Raw genomic sequence first — 19,712 nt, forward strand, 5'->3', positions numbered from 1 at the left:
TTGATATTATACAATTGTTAATGAAGATATTGTTACTACGACGATTATATCCTAAAGAATCTATATGAAGACTGTTTTAAATGTTCCTCTGTCTTGGCTATAAGATCTATTTTGTGGACAGGAGACGAGAGCCCGGCTCCTCTCCGGTACGTCATCGTCTTCTCTTCCCAGATCATGGGCCATCTTGTAGCTTTGCACAGCGCCGCCTTGTGGCCGTCCCACACACCGTCCACACTACATTCCACTGCACGACACTCGACACACCACCACTTATCTATGTCAGTCTTCCTTCTATTCATTTGTTTACTCATCCTTTGATTTGTATAAAAATCCGATTAGATCAGATTATTGTGAATATTTTTGGGATGACGAAATTGAAAGTCAGGTTTGAGTGGATATTACCTAGTTCCTAGCAATTAACTCTTTTATGTTTGTGTGTTTTTACGCCAAAATATTTTTTAGAACAATGGTGAGGATCTGTTATTGGTTGAAATGAAAGCACATCCGATCATTAGGAGATCCGTGAACGAACATGAGGATCTCAGATTGAGTCAGAGCTTAGTCACAACATTTACTAAATACTTTCTTCTGTAGGTAAAACGCCCTCTCACATTTCTTTTGCTTGTCTCTGTTCCCTTAACTTCCTGTTTGTGCTGTAACCCTGTGCAAGGCTTCTTTTAAGTGCTTTTACTAAAATAACTTAGCATTCAAATCACAACATTTTGAATCAATCTAGGGCTTTTATTAAATTAACGCAACCCGGCTGAGTATGAAGGATACTGTGTGTTTTTGTTTGTGGGGACACACGGTAGAACTTGGGTCCTACTGTTTTTTATACTGTTTCAAAAGCATTTGATTTATTTTGCCACCATCACTCAACAAAATTTTTTTGTTACTATTATTGTTTTTCCCTCCATTGGACATCATTCAAAGTATCTGCACTTTTTTTATTGAAAGAGAAAGTATTTAATTAAAGCATTACATACATTAGCCATTGTGTTTTCATCTTTTATTGAATGCTGCTTGCTTTTATTTTCCCATGGAAGACTGCACAAGCCAAAGATGAATTCGCTGATTCAAATTCATATCGTGTGTTTAAATGTCAACAGCAGGGAGCCCAGTGGTAACTGCTCACTGTGAAAATAGATGGAGTGGAGGACTGTAGCCCAGTGTGTATTCCAGATTCAACGTCTAGATATGCACATGTCCAGGAGCCTGAGCAGAGCTGTATCAGTAAAGGACACATTGTTTGTGGAGAGCTCAAGGTCAAAGGGAGCTGGGAAGTTCAGGAACAACACAGATTAAGTGCAAAAATGAAATAAGGCTCGAAAAGACTGAACAGAGTTTGTGTCTCAATCAACATCGTATGCATACAATGAAAAAGCATTTACTGTGAGTAATAACAAAGAAAGACAGAGCGCATACCTCCACCAACAGTCACCTTATATCAAATCAAGCTGCACCAGATTGCACACTCATATATCAGTTCCCTAAACATGACTGATTTATGACTGAAGTAATGATTCATGACTTATCGTCTTAGCCAAGGAGGTTCTGTTTTCACTCCTGTCAATTTAACTGTCGGTGGGTTTGTGAGCAAGATTTTTTTTAAACGGAAAAAACTGACACAATTTCACAAATCTTGATGGAATGATGTTGTATGGGTCATGGAAGAACCCATTAAATGTGGTGTGGATCCAGATCAGGGGTGAATCCAGGATTATTTTATTTCAACTTTAGGAGATATTTTGATATTTTCACTGTTTTCCGAGGCTTAATTCCTCGATCTTGATGAAATCAGGCATGTTTATGCTTGTGTGATATTTGGTGCAACTTGATTGAATTTGAGGGGTACTGCTGAGTGCCATTGAAGTTCTCTGGGAAATTTGTGAAAATCTTAAAAAACAGTATCTCACAATGTTAAAGAAAGTGAAAAGAAAATCCTGGATTTGCCCCAACAGGTAACAGGTTCTTTCTTGGCTCACGTCCAATCTTTTCACCATGATGTGTAACAAATATTTTCCATAATTCTGCTGACAGCACTGGTTTACACATATTTACAGAATCCCCTGGTGTATTTTGAAGTGTAGTATTTCACACTGGAAGTAACGACAGCTCCAACACGCCTCAGATCAGCCACAGTTGTTTTCCTGTCTTCCGCTAACGTTTGATTTTTTCCAAATACAGTAGTAATCAATAGTAAACTCAACCAAGCCTCCTCTTCCGGATTACTTATGTTAAACTGCAGCACTGTCATTCCACTGCTTCCCCTGCCGCCTCCTCACCCACTGTGACAGGGGAAAAATGCAGCCTGGGGCTTTGAATTGGAAAAAGCCAGATCACCGCCATTCTTTCTTTATCTTAGGCCAGAGCTTTCTCTGGGCTCTTTGTTTGCCTGTTGTGTTTGCCTGCAGGGGATGACTCTCAGCAAGGGAAAATGACTCAGGGGTGTCAATAGCCTGTTCCCTGGCTGCTGTCAATGGCCCCGTCCATTTGAAGGAGGTGGATGGTATCGTTAGCACCTGAAGGCCTTTTGTTTGACTCAGCCGAGGGGCTTGATTTGATTTCTGACTGCCAGGAAGGGGCCGTATGTGAGTGTATGACAAGTCGTTTTTCCCAAATAAGCATAGTGTAGTTGTCTCTTGTTTGTGTGAACAGGTTAGCTTTTTGTCGGTTGAAATTTCCTCACTACATCCACCCTCCATATTTTTAAGAATATGTTGAAAGCATTGCATGGATCATATCATTTTCCGTTTCATGTCTCCTCCATTGACTGCAGATTGTGTTTTCAGGCCCTGCTGTCAACCCTCCTCGCACACACACACACACACACACACACACACACGCACACACACAAATCTGTAGGCCTGTGCCTGACAGGAACGCAGATCAAACGCAGTGTGGCATCTGAAATACGCTGAGGGGGGGAGGGCAGGAAGACACAGAAAAAGCTGTTCTATGACCCGAGCATCACACTCTGAAAAGCGATGCTTCTTCTTACTTCTTCCAGTCCTCTGAAAATTGGGGATGTGCGAAATGCCAAGAGATGTCAGTGGCATACTTAGGGAGATGAAAGCCAGCTCGTCTGATACATTTTGACAAGACTTCTCCCTCCAATACACACACACACACACACACGCATCACCGGGACACACCTCGGCCTATTTCCTGGGTTGGGTTATACATGATCCAAACAGCTGCACTATCAGGAGAGAGACAGGGGGGTTGCTCACTGCAAAGCCATTGATTTGAGGTGATAATGGCCCCGTATAGAGTTGATAGATTTGGCCTTTTATAGTCAAAACTTCCATTTCAGAAGCATTTGCTTAAGCAGCAGTTTGTTTAGGTGGAGCTTCATTTACAATTTAAGACTTGTGTTCAGCTGAACTCTCTTAGGAGCTTCCTCGAGCCGCAGTAGACAGTAGTTCTCTGGTTATGTTATTGTCCCTAAAATGTGAAGAAAAAGCAATAGTCTGTTAAACAAGCGGAGGGAAATGTCACACTTGTATAGCTTTACTTTTCCCTCCACACATAGTTTTGGCATCATCACATATATGAATTGTTTCATGTCCTTGCCACCTTTTCCACATTCCAGGACAGACAAGAAGTGGCTTCACCGTGAGTGACAGACAAAAACAAACCCAGAAAAGAGAGTTTGCCTCAGCTGGTTGAGCAGTGAATTCCCTCCCACACACAGTCGTCCAGACCCCTGCCTGCAAAAACACAAATGGGTCATTAGCATCTCTGCTTTTGTTTGCAGAGGCATAAACCTGGGGAAAGGGTGAGGGGCAGAGTTTATCACACATACATGATGTAGCAAAAAAGTGTCTAGATCAAATATTTTATGAGGCAAGCACATATTTTAAAGAATAGGGTCTGTTCTGTATATTATTATATAGGCTGTGTGTATATCAGGGTTTGTGGGGGTTTAGAATAAAAGGGTTATTATGTTTGAGACTAAGTTTTGTGCGTGCGTATCTTTCATAAAATGAAACTTTCTAGATTCACGTCACTAAACTCTGGTAACATTTAAAAAGATATGTGCAATACTGAGTAAAAAAAGATTCTTTGATATTAAGATGAAACTGATAATCTTGCATTTTCTTCCCCACTCTTTGCTTCTTAAAGTTGTCTTCTGTAAATAAGAACAAACCCAGACTGAAAATCCTCCTCTTTTACAATGCTCTAGATATTTATACTGTTTCGAGGTTGTTCAAATGTATAACAGAGAGACGCAACATTCAATAAAATGAACACAGTACTTTCTCAAAAAAACTTGCCTCCTGTCTTGTGCATAAGTTATCGTGATTGTGTGTTTTTCTTTTTTAAAGATAATAATTCATATTGATTGTAATTGCCTTTAAAAACAACATTTAATAGGTAACACAGAAAGTTTGTTCAACTGAAATTGAAAAAGTTACATTTCAGAAATTGATGTATTTCGTTTTAACTGCAAATCTGTGTTTCAGTCACACACACGTATTTTCTCTGCCTTGTGTTGACTGCCACAGTGACAGATAATGTATTTAGACACATTATACTTTAGTGCTACATTTGAATGACTAAGCTCTCATTCATTTTATTTTAAGAAATATCAGATGAACAAGTATTATGTGTAGACATAGAAGTGTTATCAGTATAAATATAAGAACAATATACACACATAATACTTAAGTTTCACATTTTTAAATCATGACTCATTCCGGGTCATCTTTTAAGGAATAATAGAAGAAAGTGTATATTGTGTGTGAGTAAGTATTATGTGTACACATAATACACATGACACATAATACTTTGTTATCCTCCAGTGGCTTCATTTTGAAATCATGATCCTCATTAGGTTTGAGACAAACTCCTGGAGGCTGTCAAGATTTTCCATATCCCTCATTTATTTTTATTTTCGCAAAGGAACATAAGATATATTCGGAGTATTGTGTCAATTTGTCAATACATATACAGTTCTCTTTAGATTACATACTAGCTCTACATTCTAAATATATACTACAGTTTCATATTATCCTATCCTCTAGAGGATTTGTTTTTAAATCCTGACTCACTCTAATTAGGTTTTAGGGGATCTTTGATTTTTAGGATTCACCACACATATTTTTAGAAAAACATAAGAAATATGTAAGAAATGTCTATGTGACTTAATATAAGGAGTATTTAGACGCACAATACTTTATAGACTACATTCAACTAGTTTTAATCGTATATTTGAGTTTTATATTATAGTGGCTTTATTTTTAAATCTTGACTCATCTTTGGTTTGTGGGAATTTCTTTATGTTTTCTTGGAGAAACCTGAGAAGCGTTAGAAGATTATTACGTGTTTGTGTAAAACGTATTATCGAAAAATATAAGAACGATTTAGACACATAATTGTTCTACATTTTAACGGTATTTTGTTTAAAAACTAGAGTTTTAAGGATTCCCAACATCCCCCCTGAGTTTTCAGTTTCCTCACGTTGGTTCAGAAAGGACTTTAATACCAGTGTGAAACATGTGGGGGATTCTCTCAGGAACCAGTCAGATGTGGCGACCAGTCGACGTTTATGATTTACGTAACCAGAACATTTTGTTACGTAAAAGCCTGATCACACACCGAGGCGCCCACAGGAAGAAACCCCCCCACCCGAACCCGCCGAGTCGAATAAAACCAGCGCGATGGAACCAGTTCGAAAAAAATCAAATGCGCGTCGTTGTCACAACAACGTGCCTTTCAATGGCCGCACTATCTTTTGAATGAAACGCTTCTCTCCGTCCGTCACAATGAGACGAGGCTCCTGTCTGCCTTGTGTGGCGGAGCGCGCTGATTGGCTGCCCGCTGCCCAGGGATGCGGAATGGAGCGTGCGGATTGGCCGGTGGCTGTGGAGGAGGCGGGACCTCTTCAGCTGCGACTGTCAAGATTGGCAGTGAGCTGCTGCTGCTGCTGCAGGTAAAACACGAAGGAAACCCTCACGATGGACGCGGATTGTGCGGGGACGTGAAGCCTGGTGGAGCTGCGGGAGAAAGAAGAAGAAGAAGAAGGTGTTTGTGCGGGAAGAAGGAAAACAAACAAACAAAAAGAAGAAGAAAGAGCAACACCGCGTGTGCGTCAAAGTGCCGCCGCGTCAACCATCGTCTCGGGCACGTTTTGTCCGGGGAGCAAGTTGGACAGCTGCGTGTCTCCAGCGCACAACAAAGAATGAAAGCATTCAAACGAGGTGAGCACACACACACACACTCTCACTACACACACACACATACGTTTTTTAATCACCGCCGCGCACGTTTCACCGCCCGCAACAACAAAAAGTGTCTGACCGCCGCGTCCTCGCTGTGCGTGGCTGTGCGGGGGCTTTGTGTGTTTGAATGTGGAGGGAGAGGAGAGCTAGCTGCTAGTTGTGTGAGGAGCAGGAGGAGGAGGAGAGGAGGAGGCATGGTGTCCATCTGGCGGAGAGAGAGAGGCTGGGCGACATGCGGGAGGCTGCGCGGTGCCTGTCCGCCTCCTTTGTGCCAATTTCACTTTCGTGCGCGTTCGAAACGCAACATTTGGTTCTTCTTCGTCGAAGCTTTGTTTGTCGTGCATCGCTCCCGCTGTGAAAAAAAGTTTGGTGTCTGGTGCGAGTGGAGTGTTGTTGTTCACGGTCGCGTTCAGAAACCTGCAGCTGGAGGTCGGGAGAGTTCTCAAGAGTCTGAGAGGAACATGTGCTCGGTTCCCTCCCGGGGCTCGTGTTCGTAGACGAGATGGTTTTGTAAACAACAAGTTGTCCGGTTTGACAGTTCGGCCTCTGCTGTCTCAGGGATGTGACATCTGTCTGAAATCTGCCCCTGCTGCTCTGATCAGATCCATCACACCCAGCTTCCACCCCCCCCCCCCCCCACACGTTGGATGGGTGCAGATGTTTTATTGCACCAGATATAAATCCAGTGGAGGTGAGGCTGCTACACAGGGACGACCTGAGCCGACTGTCAAACTCTGAGTCCAACAAATGGCCCACTCGAGTTTGTGTACTCGTGTGTTATGTAAGAAATTACAGTTTTGCTTCAACATCAAAATAACACAATGTACAATAGATCACAAGAGTCTAAAACCATGGAGGATTAAGTCTAAACCTATATTAAAAGTCAAAAGGACAATATAAAGTGTATCCCATTTGGAGTAAATGCTGAACCAGTGGCTAATTGAAATAACACAGGAAATAAAATGAATTACACGATACCGTAAACTAACACTAAACTAAAAGAGCAATAGAAAGTAGTAAATTAATAACAGGGTATGACATACCTACTGCAACTGAAATCAGTGTTTCATTATTTATTATACATTTGAAAGCTTTATATAATATATATAGTTTACAAATCAAATTCAGAAATCCAACTGCAGTGCGATGCACCTAGTATTAAAACGTCACCCAGTGAGTTAATTTGATCAGATGAAAAAAAACTTCTTTTCAGTACTATATATGGAATCAGTGGTTGTTGTTTTTAAGTCATTCATTGGGAACAGAAAGTTTATAAGTTGTGGTGTAACTGTCATGATGAGGTCCCACTAGTATCCATCTGACAAACTGGTCCAGCTCTAACACAGTAAATGTAGGTGCTGGTAGAAGTTTGCTAATTTACAGAAGTTGGGGGCAGGGGGGGGGGTCCATTCAATTTAAATTAGCATGTGCATGTTTTGAGCCCCCCCACCACACGCTAACTACTCCAACTCAGTCTTGTTCATGGCTCGTCCTAGAGGAATGCAGCACTGAAAAGATTTTGTCAGCCGCTCCAGCAGTCTCATCGTCAGAGCTGGCATGAGGTGAAAACGGCCTCCTCCTGCATGGTCAATAGATTCCTGGGCCACTGGCTACTGTGATGTTGATATGCACACAATCTCCTTTGTGGAGACAGGCGCTGCCCCGGGGGGTCAGGTTTCACCCAGCTCCAGAGAAAGACATTTACTGCATTCTGTGGCCCACCCCTGGGACCAGGCATGCTCCATTTTGAGGGGGAGATTCCCTCCAGTGGCCAAACGTGGATTGAAAAGGAGACTCCCAACAGAGTTCAAACCCCAGAGCTGTTGTATGAACATGTTCGGTGTGTACATGAAGCCCCGGTGTACCTCACTCCAGACCGGGGTGGGACTGGAGGTGAAAAGTCACTGACACTCGTGAACTGAGACAGCGGGAGCAGTTCAAACAAACTGTTTATTTTTCTGACCGGCCTGAGCTCACACGGCTTCTACCACTGTGAGGAAATTAGGCTGTACCCCTTTTCTGTAGAGGCCCAGCTGAGCATATAACTATTAAGCCATATATTCATGTATATTCTTCTATCTATCGGCTCTTAATATATCAAAATGATACCTAAAATAAGTACCATGTTTAATATAATCTACTGTAGAAGTGGTCTGACATGTTCTGGTAAATGACAACAGTCAGATAGCTGTGGCGGTGAACATGACTAACGACCGGCCTCCTCTCCCTCAGCTCTGGAGGAAGAGCGCCCGGAGCAGGAGCACTCCTCGGCCATGTCGGACAGCGATGACGGAGCCCCACTCGACCTGTCAGGAAGGGGGCTCCTAGGGAAGCGCCGTCGCCGTGGCAACCTGCCCAAGGAGGCGGTGCAGATTCTGCGGAGCTGGCTTTACGAGCACCGCTTCAACGCCTACCCGTCGGAGCAGGAGAAACTCAGCCTGTCAGGCCAGACCAACCTCTCAGTGCTGCAGGTGAGGAGCCTTCATTCACTCTTCTATTCCTTTAATTTATTTTTTGATAGATTTTTTCCAGCAGCACTCAGGAAGTATCCCATTCTTGTTTAATATATATTTATGTTCAACTTGCTCTTATTCAACTATTTATGTTGAATCATACATTTTATACAAATTTAACATGAAATAGCATAATAATGCTCTCAAGTGGCAGCAAAACGGTAATCACATGTTACTGTCACAATAAACTGGAGGACACTTCCATGCTTCCCTTTCACTTCATTGCATCACTAGTAAGCGTTTCCTCTTTCCATGCGGGCCCACACAAACACAGACTGCCTTAGATAAAGCATTACAGATCAGCATGAGGCAGCAGCACACTTTCTTGTTTTGTAGTCTGTTCACTGGAATGCCTTTGGCTGCCTTCTCTGTGGCTCAGCATATTTGAGCTCAGGCCCTCATTACTGCCAGCTTCCTGATGTCTGTCATCCGTCTCTTCATTATGTGGGGGGCTGGTACCACTAGAGGGTGTTAAGTAAGGCCTCATGTCACGGACGGAGATGAAGAAGAAATTGTAGTTGGTTGCTGAAATCAAGGGGCTCAGGTCGTTTTTTAGATTCTGAATGTGTTTTAGGGGATCTGGCTAATTGAGAGCAGAATTAGGCTGTCATTAATCAAGCATCAAAATGTTGCAGTAAATTACACGAAAAAGAAAAATCTGAAAGTGCATCTTTGAGGTTAGTTTAATTATTTTGAAAGTGAAAATGTCAGTTTTCAGAATCAGCTCTGCTCATGCCATTTGACCTATTTCCCCAGATATGCAACTGGTTCATCAACGCACGTCGCCGCCTCCTCCCTGACCTGCTTCGCAAGGACGGAAAAGACCCCACCAAGTTCACCATCTCCAGAAAGGTTGGTGGTAAAAGCGATGGCCACTCATCTAACGGAGGGGGCGCCAGTTCCCCTGAGAGAAACTCTTCCCCGAGTTCATCTCAACAGCGCCCGTCTGTCATCCGCTCCGGGCCCACGCTGGACCTCAGTCTTCTTGGCAACACGGCGACGGCCATCTTGACGGGAGCAGGCTACCCGGGTATAGAAGGATCCGTGCAGGCGCTCCTGAGGCTGGACACACAAAGTTTGCTTAGGGAAGCAGAGGAGCAAGGGTTTAATCAAGCTTGTCTTACCAGCACAACAATGGCAGCTAGCCCCAACAGCGGCCTCTTCAACACGCCTCCCCCAACTCCCCCCGAGCTGTTCCCCACGCAGGACTTCAGCGACTTGAGGCTCCTAGTGGACGCAGCTCTACAGAGGGCAGCGGAGCAAGAGAACCTGAAGAGGCTGCAGGAGAGCCAGAGCAAACCAGCAGAGGTTGTAAAGACTGAACCAGTGGAAGCACAGTGCAGTGCCTACAGCAGTGAAATGGGCCCCACGCCACCTCCAGAAGACAGCCAACAGGTGATGGATGCCTCCAGAGCTCAGAGTCTGATGGAAAAGGCGATGGCAGTTGCGGTGTCTGCTGTAACTTCGGGCAAGACTCCAGTGGCTCAGTCCCCAGCAGCCCCGGTACTGGTTCCAGCTTCTGTCTTGGTCTCGGCCCCCAGGCTCTCTCCTCTCCCCATGAATAAAGTCATCTGGAGCCCCTTGGACAAGGACACAGCCAGATCCTCCAGCCCAAACCAGCCTCAGCTCATGCCGGCCCATCTGCCAACCTTAATGCAACTGTCGGCTTCTGTTTTCGGACAGCTGGATTCTCAGAAAGCAGCGGCTGCTCCTTCATCAGCGCCAGTCTCGAGCTTAGCTCCAGCTCCACTGCCCACTTCTATCAGTGCAACAGTGCCAGCTACAAGCCCAGTCTCTGTGCCATCACCAGTCCTAATAAGTCCCACCTCTGTCTTGGCTTCACATCAAACTGTAGCGCTTGTTTCAACATCTCCTGCCGCGGCCATTACCTCTCTCGCATCCCCCAGAGGATTCCCACTTTACCTGCCATTCCACAAATCCCCTCTAATCCCCGTCAGAGTTCCGAGTCCATCAACCGTCTCAACCTCAGCAATGTCTCCAGCCCCTGCTGCCCCCCCAGTCTTTCCCTCTGCCCAGGCTTCAGTTCATGTCCCAGCTTCAGCCCTGACGTCCTCCGCCTCTCCAACGATCACACCTCTCGCAGGCCTCATCTCCCAGCGCTCTCCTCCTCTTCAGCCCTCTTCCACAAGCGGCATTAGCAGTAATACCCAGAGGAATTCAGCGGTGGCACCCAGTGTGTGGAGCATGGTCCACGCTGACACCAGGCAACCCACTTCTCTTCAAGTGGTAAAGACCCCTATCACTGCAGCGTGGGGCCAACAGCACAGTCTGCACACAGTGAGTGAAACTGTTAACTAGGAGCTGGGACTGGACAAGAACCCTTTTGTATTTCTGCAAAGGAGGCTGGACAACACTGTATATATGAGAATGTATCTTCTTCATCACCAGTCCTCTTTCTGCATTAGAACCTGTGCCTGCAGGACAAGCAGCAAAGAAATGAAGTGTCGTACATGAGGTGTTTTTAGAGACTTGCTGTTTCAAGCAGCTTTTATTGTTTTTATTATGCTGTTCTTGAAGGACGCTTTTGCGGCGCCATTTCTCTCCAGTGCAGAGTAAATGTATCGTGCAAAGTTTTTGATGCCATTTTCAAAACAACTTTCCGAGTTCCAATTCATGAACGAGGAGGAAAATATCCCGTAATTGTACAAAATTTAAATCGGTGTAATTACCAGCACCAGCACAGTTGGCCTCTTCAGTAACAGTACTGGACTTTGATGAATGTACAAAAGGCACTGACATCGATGGCTAAGCTGCCTTTCACCCATTATACACCCAGGATACAAAGGAGGATGTTTCTGGGGTTTTCTCTACGCACAGCAACAACTCCTCAGTAGCTGTGCAATTCAAATTTAGTCTTTTTTTAATCCACTACATATTCCTTTTTTCTTTCTTTGTAGCACGAAGAGCAAAACAGAAAGTGATTGTACTGCAGCAACTTTGACTGACTCGCCTCAATGTGTCTGTCACCATGTCTCCATCTTCCTGTTTTTTTATTAGCTGAGGGGATTCTTTGACTCTCAGGATTAGTCATCTCAACCACTCAACAAGCCCCACATCTGTCTTTCTGTGTCGTTTCAGTTCTCCACGTGTATTCGGCCAAACAGTAATATTTTCTCTTACTGTTTAAAGCATATCTGTCACTTGCATGTATGACCTTGCAAGGATTGTTGTGGGGGGGGGGGGGGGGGTATAGGACATAGGGGAGAAGGTCACATTGGATCTGTTACACAAATCAATTTCAGCAGAGAGGTGAGCAGCCCTAGTGATCCGATGACATCGAGCTCTCACGGCTCCTGAATGAAATGTTACACCTGCTGTGAGACGTGGCACCTTTTTATCTTTTATCCCTCATTCAGAGGAAAGCTAAATTATACATATTCCCCTTTCTATTGATTGGGTCAACCTCATTCAAACCTCGGATGTCTTAATAGCGCTAAAGCAAATGTAGCAGTTGTACTAAAGTAGCTGATGTGACGCTCTTCTTTATTCCAGGAAGATTCAGCAGCATACATGTGTAGTTTTTTCTGTCATTCCTTTTTATCCCAGCCCGTTTAGAAATGGGTTCTGTTGTTTTTGTTCTAATCATTCCTGAAGCTGTAGTTTCTATGAAACTGTCTTAGCATAAACCACAGCATCTGACTGAATTCCGGCTGTAGGTCTATTAGCGGTAGCATCGTGTGGAATAATCAGGTTCCCATGGGAATAATACTGTAGCAGAAATACCATGTTTACCAGAGTCTCTGAGCCTTTGTTAGGTTCAAACGGTTACATTTAGCATGTGCACGGACCCAACATCTAATGTGAGGTCGTTATACTGCTGAGCACTGACCCCAGCAAATCGCTCCATCTTCTTGTTCCTGGCAGATGTGGAAACTTTCTTTTTGTACTGGGTCTTCTCACTGCCAGTTATCATCAGTACATGTCAGTGGAGGGTTTTTTCTTTATTGTCACAGGTACCAGACTGATGTGCATTTATACCTCAATTTACACAGGTCATGTCAGGTTTGGGTCTTATGAGTAATATGTTGTTGAAGAGTAGTCATGATACTAAGTATTACAGTAATATTTTTGTTATTCATTCTACTTAATGCCACTTTGACGACACCTATCAGTTAAAGCTAAAGGCTAAAGATTAGGCAGGCAGGTTTTATAGAGTTGTTTATTTTGGGTTTTAGGCGCAAACCGACGCTCCAATCAGAGCCGACAATGTATTGATGCATGTAAATATTTTTTTTTTTGTATGTATTGGCATGATCTTTATCTCAAACTGTGTAGTGTCTTCTCAGCCAGATGCATTCGAAAATGTTTTTTCAAGTTCATGTGGCGAGTCGGGACTGACGGTCGTACCGACTGGCTGCTGTGCCTTAATACGACTGAGGGATAACCCCCATGTTCCCATTTTTTTTTATATATATAAAAAGATAGTCGTGCAATATATGCCTTAAAGTTTAAATGTGTGTTTTGTATCAGCATTTCAAAGAATAAAAGTTCAGTTTTTCATAAATGCTGTTTCCTGTCAGTCTTTTGTTGCATTAGTAAGTAGGTAATTTGTAAGAATAATCCATCTGCATCATCACTGGATGTCAGAGGGCTTAAAAAACATTCTCTCTCGTCGTCTTAGAGTAGGCTTGTTTATTCATGGGAAACATTTTGACTTTTCACTGCTGGCTCCTGGTAACCTGCAATCTAACTTACTGGGACAATTTATAATTTAAACCCGTGCATTTCCTACTGTGACGATCCACAGAGTCCTAATAATGCTAAATTGTGGTAAACTAGGTACGGGGTCTCAAGTCAACATTAAAAATTTTAGGCTGTACAAAGTTTTAGTTGAAATTATGTTTAAAATGTATGTACAGGCCTTAACTATGTTATGGTAGGTCTTAATTATGTTGATGTTCATTTGAGGGTACTTCCGTTGTGCTTTGAATTTTCTTTGTAACCCCAAATCAGATATTATTCCTTTTAACAGGCCAAATTTTAACTGATAACTTTTAAACATCAGTCCGCTTGGCTGTGGTAAAGACTGTGATACCTACTGTCTGTCGTTTGTGAGATAAAATGGTGTTTCAAGGATTATTCTCTACCAGGATATTTAACCTTATTTTAGTGTAAATAATTCTGGGGCTCTCATATTCCTTCATATCATATAGATGTTAAATTGCATTCTTTATGATCTTAGATTCAACGTGTTGAAACCTGCAGAAATGGATTTGAAATTGCTGCTTTAAAGCTGATTTAAGCAAAGTAGGAAAAATTAGTTTGACTTTAAATTATCAACTGATCTCATGTGAAATGTATCAAGTTTTGTTGGACGCAGAACTTCCTATTGAAGGTGTAAGCCTATTTACTGCAAACTGCACACAGTGCTCAAACATTTTTTGGGGAAAGAGACCTACAATTCAGTTTGTCAGTGATATAAAAATATATCACTGACAAATTCTTGCAGTAATTAATATTTAGTTGGTGTCGGTTTCGCCATCGTTGTGATGTAATGTAACGGAGAAGAAATACTTTAGATGAATATTCCAGGTGGCTGCTTTTATGCTCTGGTATATCTGGCTTTGCATTTCTAAGGGCTAAAACTATGAATGCACTAATGGCATTTTAACCTAATGAATTAAATATGACTTAATAATGACTCAAAAACACGCGCATTTTCACTTTTTACGGTCAATGGCATTAACAAACTTACTTTATTAGCCTGAACAATATCAAGACTGAATTCCTTCTAACAGTACAGACATACCTGATCCTTCAACCAATACACGCAACCAGCTGATGGGAGAGAGAAATATGAGTTAAGACTAAAAGCTCTAGTTACCATTTCTTCAAGTGGACGTACTTTCCCCTTTTGATTGTCAAAAAAATTATAAACACAAATATAAGAATCACTTTTATCCATTTCCAACATACAGGGACACACTTGTAACAGAGAAGGAGATTTTGTTGCCGTGCTTGTACAGGTGTGGTAGCTAATTGGCAGGAAGAGGTAAACATAGCTGGTGCTGGATGTAGCCCTGAATCCGGCAGTCCAAGCAGCCCCTGCACACACTGACCGTCCGACCACGCTCCCTCCAACAGGTCGGAGAGCTGCAGTCAAAGTGGATGAAGCTGCAGTCGAGACGCATATGCTGTGAAACACCTCTCCTTCATGGTTAAACCATTCAATGACGATTCAAAACTGAAAAGTGTTGTATTGCAAAATATTTCAATCCCAAGTTCCTACCTTTGAGAAACGTGTAAATGTAATGAAAGGCAACACATTTAACTTCTGACATTTATATTCCTACATGCTTTCCTATTCAATTTCTCTAAAACCTACGAGGTGCTCAAAGGTAGGAGCTGGGGATTGACTTGTGTTGTGTGTGTGGGGGGGGCCTGAGGCAGTTGTTTCCTCTCCTCTACTCGTCATCCTTGTCTTTGGCCCCGTGTTTCAGGATGCGGGTGAACTCTGCGTAGTTGAAGTTGCCCTTCTTGTCGATGGGGGCTTCGCGGAACAGCTCGTCCACCTCTTCATCTGTGAAGCGGTCACCCATGGTGGTCAGCAGCTCTCTCAGATGGTCTTCATGGATCACACCTGACCGAGGCAAATAACCTCTGTGAAGTTGACAAAACACTGACAGTGCCGTCATCTGTGCATATAATTTTTTGGGTTATACTCTCACCAGATCCCTCCTCATCGAAGCAGGCGAAGGCGTTGCGGATGACGTCCTCGGGGTCGGTTCCATTGAGCCTCTCTCCAAACATGGTGAGGAACATGGTGAAGTTGATTGGTCCTGGTGCTTCGCTCATCATCCCCTCCAGGTATTCATCAGAGGGGTTCTTACCTGAGGACGAGCAACATGGTTACAGCCACCATACGTTTGGTTGGGACTATGCAATACATTCTCTACACTGCTGTTGTAAGTGTGCAACAAGATGGTTGCGCTCGAGTATTTTGGCTTCATTTCTGGATAGAAGGAGGAAATGGAGATACATTGTCCATCTTTATATACGGTCTATGCTTAGCTCCAATTATATAAATGCATATGTCTTTCAAACACTCCCTTCCAGTTAGTAAAGCAGGCTAACTGTCATGAATTTGTGGTCTCCACTCTCTGATGACATCATTAGAGGATACCTCAGCAGCTCTTGGTGGAGCTACAGAAATCATGCAGCTGCTTACAGGTGGAGTTGTACTCCTCATGATGAGTAGACTAAGGTTTACGTGTAAAATTGGTGGTTTGCCCCTTTAAAAACCAGCTGTGCTTCTCTGTTTTTGAACCTCAGGTCATCTCTTGTAGCCAAAGCTGTTTACCCAGAGAGGCCAGCATGTCGTGCAGATCCTCCTTGTCAATGAACCCGTCTCTGTTCTGGTCGATCATGTTGAACGCCTCCTTGAACTCCTGGATCTGAGACTGGTCGAACATGGCGAACACGTTTGAGGTGGCCCTCTGGGGGCGCTTCTTGGTGGTCTTTCCCTTGGCGCGCTTGCTCGACATGGTGGCGGCTGGATCTGGGCCTGTGCACATTCAAGAGACATGATTCAGAGGTTAGATAAGACTGTGCTTAGGCTGTATTGCCAACGGTAGCAGGACTTTCAGCACCCATTTGAAAAGGGGAGCTTAATTTTATGTATATTTTTGCATTACACTGTCTAAAAACTGGAGCACTGTATCCATGACGCCCTTTAATCTTCTCTCTTGTATCTGCCACAAGCAAGATAATCTTCCTTGCTTCCTCTCTCTCTCTCTCTCTCTCTGTCTGTCTGTCTGTCTCTCTCTTGAGATGCTCCCTGAACGTCGGGTATAGTGATTGTGTGAAAACGGCATGTCTCCATGGTGCACACTGCAGCTAACTTCGGCTCCTTCCACAATTAGACCTGTCATTCACATCTGCAAGGTATTGTCATTCGTGTGTGTGCATGTGTGTGTGTGACTCTTTGATTGTGTTATACCCAGTGGGGAATAGCAGACAGAGGACAGGTTGGACAGACAGGAGGGAGGGTGGGGGTGAATGTGTCTGATGAATCCCACAGAGGTGTGACATCATGCCATGAGCAGCACCGAGGTGATGGGAATATACCGTATGAGCTACCAGCTCACGATGACATCATTTCTCAGGTGAACTGTAATTTAACATCTGGATTTAGGCAGTAGGTGTAGATGTATATTGTATTTTTGTAAGACTTATAATGAGACTTCAGTGGGAGGGGGTTAGAGTGTGCACTGTCGAGATGAGACATACATTTTATTTATTAATCAGCAACTAAACTGTGATGATATGAGCAGGTAGGTATGACTGATTCCGGTACATTTGAAGACCTTTCAATATTATTTTTTGGGAATATAATTCTTCTTTATTTAAATCTGTCAGTAAGCAAACAAACTTAGTTTGTGTGCTGCCGTTTCCTGTATGGTTCACAAAGGCGTCACGGCAGATTTGCCTATCTTGCCTTCCTACTTTCCTTGTGTGATCTCTGTGCAAATTAAGCAACAGTCTAATTTTTATTGTCAATGCAAAGCAGTTTGACCAGGGTTGAGTCCAGAGTTCTAAAATACATTATATCAATTCTAACACTCTATTAAGAAAACTTTAAATCCCTCAAACAATTATATGTTTGTTTGGGTTGTCAGCAGCCGATTCTCTCCTTCCTTTCTCTCACTATGCACACATGTTGCAGGAGTCTTTCATTTCATTCTTCTACTGTTTGGCTGCTTCTCTCTCTCTATGTGCCAGACATAAGGAAAAACATGGAAGGTGTTTGCTGCTGGCTCGCAGCCTCTCCCATTCTCCACCTCACAGTCACTGAGGAAGCTGGAAAAACAAATAGCCTCTACAGCTCATATTTACGATTTCAGAAACAGAGGATTTCCTCCAGTCTGTTCAAATGAACTTGCTCCAGTGTAAACAGTTCGAGAGACTGGATTTTAGTTATCTCTACATGAATTCTTGTTTAGCTCCGGTGATGCAGCACTGCTCTGTCTCCTGGGACCTGTGGGCGTTTTAACGTTTCATCAGAGGTTCTGTTGCAAGCAATCTATAAGTGATATTGCTGAAAGATTCTTAGACTAGAGTAATTAATTCACAACTGACTTTTTTCAAGGTGCAAAAAAACAAAATCCAACTATTTTTGATCCCAGCAACATAATCATCTAGCTCACATGCCTCAGCTTGGCTCGTACTAACAACTCTATTTGTTCCCTGACCACCACAGTTCCCCTGTCCCCTTCTTATCCCCCTGATGACAGAGCTCCTCTGTTTCTCTGTCCTGCAAGAACACACACGCACACACACACTGGTGTCACCAAACAGTCAGAATGTTATCATCCCTCACTCATGCAGGTCATGTAGATCATCACCACTGAGGTGATGACTAAGAAGGCTGACGGGTCAGGAATTCCCAAAACAAACAGAGTGAAGTGCAAGTTAAGCTCTCGCTGTCTATAAAAAGATATCAGATGAGTGTGTGTATAAGTGTGTGTGTGTGTTTTCTGTGTGCATGCATGTGTGTTAAAGACAATGTGCAGTGAAAAAGCTGCATTCAGGAATTCCTCTGTCTAATGTGTCATAGTGATGAGATGGAAGTAAACAACTAGGCATGGAGTCAATCTAAGGTGCACGTGCGCCACAGGTCTCTCTTCGCCTTCTTCAACAGATGAATAAAGGTCTGTTGTATCTTATCTGGTTCTGTTCATCAAAGCTGCACTTCAGACGCTCCCTGTAATTCTGTCCTCTCCTTCATCCTAAGCACTGACAGCTGAGCATTGTACTCCTGGACTCACAGACATCACACTCTCAGACTCCTTAAAAGCCATCAAACATACACATTTAAAATCTAGTCATACAACCCAGTGGTTCAAAAAGCTGCTGTCTTTCTCACCTTGGCTTCAGGTACAAGTGTTTCGGAGTCCTTCTAACTCCTTTTGTCTGGGTCGCACACAGCAGATGAAGGGAAGCAGCCAGTCCTACTGAAAAGTTTGTTTAAAGAATCAGACTCCTGGTGGGCTACTCCCCTTTCCACCCCAGCCAATGGAGAGGCCGGCCGGTCCCATACAAAGACAACCCAGGCCAGGCCATTTCTCCATACAAGGGAAAAGAATGCACGGGCTGCAGGCTGCTACGGCCACAGACGCGGGCCGGGATGTTTGGGAAAAGGCAGAAATGACAGGAACTACGATAAGGCTGCCTTATTTAGAGAAAAGGGCCTAAACATTTAGAGGAACGCTCTGTACGGCTGGAGTGTGGAAACATGGGGGAGAGAGTTGTGAGCAGATGCAGAGCAGTTTTGAAAGGCAGCTGCAAGACTATGGCTTTCCTTAAATAGGCAATCTGGCTGTGCCTGGGGCCTGAATGTGCAGGGAACACCTTCATTTATGTCATGGAGGCAACATCTGGTTTGTGGTGGCCCAGAGTTTTTCACATTAAACACAAAGGGAAACCTTCTAGACATTAATAAAAAGTGTTTCCTGTTTGGGCAGCTTACTTTGACAAAGCTTTGTTTTCACGTTCATAATATGTATTTCATGTCCTTAATTGGGCAGTGCAGAATGTATGTTGTTGGAGGAGTGTACGGCTCTTGGGTTGGTTATCTTTAATTGTAGATAATACATTTTATTTGAACAATCCTTTCCCTTTTTGAGCTTGTCCATTATCCGTAAGTGTCTGTATTTAATAGTAAAACTACTATTTAGGATTTTCTTGTTGATTTGAGTTGGTGGTGATAAGATATTTTGACACAGATGCTTTCTACATACTTAATAAACTGGATAATACATTTACTACTTCATCTCCATATTTATGTCTCTAATCTGTTAACCGTTATATCATGTGTTTCCAGCAATATATAAAAAAATTATCTTTTTCACTTTAAAACGGTGCATTGTCTGTTTTAATTTGTTTTATAGCAGTAAAACGTAACTTTCTTTGACTGGGATTAAATAATACAAAGACAGAAGATGAATGAAAG

General features: G+C 43.2%; 2 protein-coding genes across 2 annotated transcripts; one reads left to right on the forward strand and one right to left on the reverse strand.

The window, feature by feature from the left end:
- The first annotated feature begins 6,154 nt into the window (after positions 1–6,154).
- LOC132999564 (iroquois-class homeodomain protein irx-5) lies at positions 6,155–10,899 on the forward strand. The gene is made up of 4 exons (XM_061069257.1): positions 6,155–6,206; positions 8,460–8,698; positions 9,497–10,243; positions 10,318–10,899. The coding sequence occupies exons 1-4, from the start codon at positions 6,188–6,190 to the stop codon at positions 10,897–10,899; spliced, it is 1,587 nt and encodes a 528-aa protein (XP_060925240.1). The 5' UTR covers positions 6,155–6,187.
- Positions 10,900–14,418: 3,519 nt separating this feature from the next.
- Positions 14,419–18,709, reverse strand: myl9b (myosin, light chain 9b, regulatory). The gene is made up of 4 exons (XM_061069038.1): positions 18,627–18,709; positions 16,062–16,265; positions 15,430–15,591; positions 14,419–15,341 (listed from the first exon to the last, which is right to left on the reverse strand). Exons 2-4 carry the CDS (start codon positions 16,243–16,245, stop codon positions 15,166–15,168), a joined length of 522 nt encoding a protein of 173 aa, XP_060925021.1. The 5' UTR covers positions 16,246–16,265; positions 18,627–18,709; the 3' UTR covers positions 14,419–15,165.
- Positions 18,710–19,712: the final 1,003 nt, after the last annotated feature.

This window comes from Limanda limanda, chromosome 4 (assembly GCF_963576545.1).
Source record: "Limanda limanda chromosome 4, fLimLim1.1, whole genome shotgun sequence".
NCBI lineage: Eukaryota > Metazoa > Chordata > Actinopteri > Pleuronectiformes > Pleuronectidae > Limanda > Limanda limanda.

Excerpts from the sequence above, each read along its gene's own strand:
- LOC132999564 (XM_061069257.1), top strand. Across the intron at positions 8,699-9,496 it reads CCAACCTCTCAGTGCTGCAG|ATATGCAACTGGTTCATCAA; the intron begins GTGAGGAGCCTT and ends CTATTTCCCCAG. Across the intron at positions 10,244-10,317 it reads CTCAGTCCCCAGCAGCCCCG|CCCCTTGGACAAGGACACAG; the intron begins GTACTGGTTCCA and ends AGTCATCTGGAG.
- myl9b (XM_061069038.1), bottom strand. The coding sequence starts at position 16,245 with ATGTCGAGCAAGCGCGCCAAGGGAAAGACCACCAAGAAGCGCCCCCAG. Across the intron at positions 15,592-16,061 it reads CGACATGCTGGCCTCTCTGG|GTAAGAACCCCTCTGATGAA; the intron begins GTAAACAGCTTT and ends GCTCGTCCTCAG. Across the intron at positions 15,342-15,429 it reads CTTCGATGAGGAGGGATCTG|GTGTGATCCATGAAGACCAT; the intron begins GTGAGAGTATAA and ends TGCCTCGGTCAG.